Consider the following 6025-nt stretch of genomic DNA (forward strand, 5'->3'; position numbering starts at 1 on the left):
GTTTGAGCGATCTTCGAGGCGACTTCAAGAGTGAAAACTAGTGATCAAGAGTGGTACCAGTGAAACCTACGACATTGGCTACGACTTAGGACATTGGTAGTGCTTAGTGTTTGAACCTAGTGCTTTGTGTTGGATCTAGTGTTAGTGAATAAAGTCTTGAAAAGAGTCAGGTTTTTCTCTCCAAATCCTTCGAACCCTAACACGTAACACTATTTAAGTTAACACTTATACTTTATTTAATAATATATAAATCTGTTTACATAAAATAATTTATTGTTTACAATATTAAACAAATGAACATTATTTAGTCTCCATTTCGGTGAATGACATTATTCTGTACGATTTGCATATAATATCGCTGTTCTTTTAACAGCTGGGGTTCAATTTTCTCATTGTAGAGTAAATGATACATAAAATGATACATAGTCACATTACCATAGTCATAAATAAAAAGAAAAAAAGACACTATTTTTAAAGTATCAAAATCAGTCATATACCTGTGATTTAGGGTTGCCAAGTTTTTGAAAATTTCTGGTTATTACCAGTACTAAATTTCGCATGTCATTTAATAAATAACAATAAAGTTATTTAAGTTAGTCAAAACCTATTATCAATATTTAATTACAACATAAGCAAACAATAAACTACAATAGTTATAAAGTGTTTTGGTTACACACGGCTGAAATATCTTAAATATCAATTTAAGTAATGTCTAAGTATAATAGATATTTAGGATTCAAATACAACTTCTTCGAATCTTGACCTGTATGCCAACCACGCTCCTCCTGCTGTTAATAATACCTGTAAAATATTACCAATATCATCTTAATTTAAAAGACGAATCAAGGGACTTTTATTTTAATTAATATCAAGTGCTGTATATTAAAAAATGTTTTGAAAAAAAGTACCGAAGTATAGCTTGGCAAAAAAGAATATGACGCGGTGACAGCGGGTACTATGTAATAATTCATACATGTGCAACAGGAAGGTACTTGACAATCGCTAGTACATTTTATGTCAACAGTACGCTAATGCAAGTTTGAAATTATGTATTGAAATACAAAAATTCATTTAAAACTTACATAAAACGTGTTGTTGGATTTTCCGTTTAGTTATGTAAATTGTAATACACACATACCTCACACCCGTTTCACAGAGGGTTAGGCAGAGACAGCAGATTTTTACAATAATGAATAATGTACCCCCTAATCTGATTTCTGCAATAAGGCTTTTAATTAACGACAAATAATAAAAATTAATAATCTCAAGTAACTATTAGGTCCTACATCCGAAACTTTAATGGTAACAATTACAAGTATCAAACAGTGTCGAGATGTAGTACCTATTTCGGGATTGCAACGATAAGATATAGGTGACCTCATTTATTCCACACTTTTTTACCAAGCTGTAATATATTTATATAAATGTCTTTTTTGGTAACCTTTAATTTTAAATGACAATAAATATTATAATTTGACCATAAAACATACCTGTAAACTTGTAACAAAGCCACCAACAACGCCAATAGCATACGCATTATATCCTAACCAGTTCCCCAGGGCACTTGCACACCCAGTAGTATAAGCATTTGTCGATGTACATTCGAAGGGGGACACAGTACCGTATTCAATGTGACAACAGCTCACTGGTATTCTATTCAGCCAATCGGAGCGTCCTCCAACCCCGCAGCATTGGAACTAAATGAAATTTGACATTTTGAAGTACTTAGTTTTTTAAACATTTATAAATATTTAATATACACAATTCTTAAATCGTGTATTTAATTATTGTTATATTGTTTTTTTTTTTTCAATATTCATGCAAGATATTACTAACTTTGTACTAAAACATAGTTTATATATTATTTACAAAAGAGTAACTGCGGAGTTTCTTGCCGATTCTTCTCTGCAGAATCTATATTCCGAATCGGTGGTAGCTTCAATTTTAAAAATAATAATCATTTGAGCATTTTAATCGGTAAAATGACAATTCGAAGGAGCTTTTGAACCCTATTTGAAGTAGTTTTTTATTTTAATTTTGATTGAAAATATTATTTAAAAAATCGAATCTATTTTAGCAATTTTTTTTTAAGAAAAAAAGAAACGGCACTGGAATTCTGTGCAGTTTAATCTACATAAGTATATGCTATATATGGTGAAGCATGGTGGTAAGACTCACAAAAAAGTATGGCCAAACCAGTAATAACTATTAATTGAAACTGTCCTAAACGGTAATTGAATCTGTGACTGTCGGTATTAAGGCTAGCATGGATTGTCGTAAACGTACAAATTACTACACAAACAAATTAATAGATATTTTTATATTATTAGTAATATGAAAATAAAATAGAAACATACACCCATTTGAAGATTATCCCAGACAACAGCGACCTCTCTCCTGCTCTCGTACATCCGCAAACTCTCTGCCATCGTAGACCTAATCTCTGTGGTCGCATCATTTTGAAGACCAAATCCCAAAACTGTTATTACGATTTCGAATATTAGTATAACCAGAAGAAGGGCAACATACTGTAAATAAGCAAAACAACTTAATTAAAGATTTATTTTTATACTTCTTTAAGTAGTATTATATTCTATATTAACAACCGTTCTGCTGTAGTGGTCCATGTGCCGTATCAGCGCCTACACACCGATGATTTGTGGGTTGAATTCCCGTTTGGGATGAGTCTCCCCACCGTATCTCGGAGAGCACGTTAAGCTGATTAGTTGATCCTAGTTGTTATCATAAATACCTGATATCAACTCAGAGTAGGGAATATATCCGCCAACCAGCAGTGGAGCAGCGTGATGGAAAGCATTAATCTTTCTCTTACATGTAGAAAGAGGCCCATGCCCATCAGTGCGATGTTACAGGCCTAATTATAATATTGGCAGCAGGCACAACAAAAATTTAACTATGTAGATAAACATGTAAATTAAACATATAATTTTACTTTTTCTAATTAAGTAAATAGTACGAGCACATAAATCTTGCGCCATGCTTTTATTTGTTACTAGCGGACCCGGCAGACATTGTCCTGCCCGGAAAACAGCTACTAAATTTGATAGCTTACATACCGATAGCAGCGCCAGCTACCGGGTCAAATTGAGATAAAAACTACCATATCTTCCAAGTTAGACAAAATTACAGATGCTTACAAAATTTGATAAAAATTGATTCAGTAGTTTCAGAACTACATACAGGTAGCAGCGCCACCTACCGAGTCCAATTGAGATAAAAACTACCATATCTTCCAAATCTGACAAAATTACAGATGCTTACAAAATTTGATAAAAATTGGTTCAGTAGTTTCGGAGTTATATACTGATAGCAGCGCCACCTACCAGGTCCGATTGAGATAAAAACTACTCTATCTCCCAATTTGAATAAAATTATAGATGCCTACAAAATTTGATAAAAATTGGTTCAGTAGTTTCGGAACTATATACTAATAGCAGCGCCACCTATCGGGTCCAATTGAGATAAAAAACTACCCTATCTCCCAAGTTGGACCAAATTACAGATGCTTAAAAAATTTGATAAAAATTGGTTCCGTAGTTTCGGAGTTACATACATTTAAAATTTTCATTGTTAACGCCCACCCTCGCATGGCCCCATTAGGCATGAGTTGTCCTAAAATCCGGTCACCGATTATTTCCACATCACTTAAAGGAGATTCGTACCAAATTTGGGGTCGATAGTTTGAAAACGGGAATTTTTCCTTGTTAACGCCCCCGCAACAATATAATAAGTAATGTGAAATTGCTAGTTAATACCATTTTTACCCGACTGCCAAGGAAGGGTTATGTTTTTCGCGCGTATCTTGTATGTATGTATATTTGTATGTAATATTCTTTATTACTGTATGTAAATTAAATCAAAATGCCGTCTACGATTAAGATCAATTTATTCATTAATATTGTACTGTGTGGCTACGGTACTAAGAATATAGCCACCCCCTTTCTTCCCGTGGGTGTCGTAAGAGACGACTAAGGGATAACACAGTTCCGCTACCACTTAAAAAGCCGACCGGTGGCGGGATAACCATCCAACTGCTGACTTTGAAATACACAGGCCGAAGACGGGCAGCAGCGTCTTCGGTGCGACAAAGACAGCCCTGCGGTCACCAACCCGCCTGCCTAGCGTGGTGACTATGGGCAAAACACATGAGTTCACGTTATTTTTGGCGTAAACTTGTGGAGGCCTATGTTCAGCAGTGGACTATAGGCAGTAATGATGATGATGATTCGTTAATAACTTACGTAAAATTCGCCCTTTTTATGTTTAAATTTAATATGAACTTTATTAAATAGCAATAAAGTTCAAATTGACTCTAGATTTTAGTTAGAAAACGTTTGTATGGAAAAAAGAAAAGGGCTGTTTTTAGGGTTTTCCCGGAAATTATTCGAATTTTTCTCGCCCTAAAAATCATCCTTGGACTTCAACGAACATTTAAAAAAAAGAATTGTTAAAATTGGTCCAGGCGTTGTTGAGTTATGCGCTTACTAACACATTTTACGATTCATTTTTATATATAACACAAGATAAGTTGATAGTAAGAAGTTTAAAGGAATGTTTATATTATTCTTTTAAGTGTATTTAAATAAAAGGTTGTTTTTTAAAACTTAATAAATTAACGAAGAAAGACAAATTTATAAAAATTAAATGCAAAGAAAAGCGTCATTATACTTAAAACTATTGATTTATATTGATAACTAGCTGACCCGGCGAACTTCGTATCGCCTAACACAAACTTTATCGTATGGTATTAATGTTCAAATTGACTTTTAAGTATTATCACAAATCTTTTGTATGGGAGTATAGAAAAGTGTTGTTTTTAGACTTTTTCAGGAAATTTAAAATTATTTTTTTTTTTTAGAATTTTTCTCTCCGTAAGAACCATCCTCGTACTTCAAGGAACATTTTAAAAAAAGAATTAGCGAAATCGGTCCAACGGTTCTCGAGTTTTGCGCTTAGCAACACATTTTGCGATTCATTTTTATATATAAGATTATTCAGGTAGTCAATTTAAATACCCTAAACGCCTTATGAAACAAAATAGCTCAAACCAATAAAACGAAAACATTGCTTAAAATTTCCCTAATATTAAAGCAATGTTAACTTAGATGACTAATCTTACTCCCGACTTTATTTACAAAACCTCTAAATATACCATAAACTAAAAATTATTACTAATAGTTTACTAAATTTTCTCAAACTGATTCTGTTAAATAAAGATTGATTTTATTCTTTCACACCATTATGTATTTATAAAATGCAACATACCCCAGCAATAAAGTAGAATTTTTCTGACATAGCTCCATAAAATCCAAGGCCACTAATCAAGAAGATGATTGCACCAGTCGCGATAATAAAACTGGCCACGCTAAAGAATCTATATGTTATCAGGGTACTATGGGTATTAAAAATAACCAGAACAGCTATACCGGTAATCAGAAGAAGCAGTCCAGTTACCTAAAATATTAATGACAGGTTAAAAAAACCATTTGAATTTAAAAGAGAACTCAAAGAATACAATAGTTAATTTTTTACCAGAAATATGCCGTTTATAGCAGCTAAACAATACCTCACTGATTGTAAAAACTTTGGTATCTTTGGTACTTTCATTTTTATGGAATGTTAACTCTTATTCAAACAAAATGTTCCGTGGTTTACGAAAATATGTAATAACTGATAACGTAACTGAAACTGAGATGATACTGTTTCAATCTCATAGCTATCTAATATCTTAGTTATCTTGACACACTCATCTAATCTTTATCTATGAGGATTTTCAATAAAAGTTTGTTTGAAGATTTGAAAAATCATTTTATTCATATATTTTATCAAATACGTAATATTAAATGTCCTTCATCTGTAAAATAGTAAAAACAAGCAGAAAAGGTTGTTAATTGAAAAACATACATTTTTTATTTTAGAAAAGTTTCATTAAATTTGTTTGTGTGTACATCATGTTTTATAGTAAATCTTTTAATTTTGTGTACATATGTTGAAAGATTATGTA

The 6025-nt window shown here is 32.4% G+C and overlaps 1 protein-coding gene across 1 annotated transcript; it reads right to left on the reverse strand.

The window, feature by feature from the left end:
* Positions 1 to 255: 255 nt before the first annotated feature.
* LOC123653878 (leukocyte surface antigen CD53-like) lies at positions 256 to 5628 on the reverse strand. Its single transcript, XM_045589856.1, has 5 exons — positions 5554 to 5628; positions 5287 to 5475; positions 2358 to 2528; positions 1491 to 1697; positions 256 to 801 (listed from the first exon to the last, which is right to left on the reverse strand). Exons 1-5 carry the CDS (start codon positions 5626 to 5628, stop codon positions 730 to 732), a joined length of 714 nt encoding a protein of 237 aa, XP_045445812.1. The 3' UTR covers positions 256 to 729.
* Between the last annotated feature and the right edge of the window lie 397 nt (positions 5629 to 6025).

The sequence above is a fragment of the Melitaea cinxia genome, chromosome 5 (assembly GCF_905220565.1).
Source record: "Melitaea cinxia chromosome 5, ilMelCinx1.1, whole genome shotgun sequence".
Lineage (NCBI taxonomy): Eukaryota > Metazoa > Arthropoda > Insecta > Lepidoptera > Nymphalidae > Melitaea > Melitaea cinxia.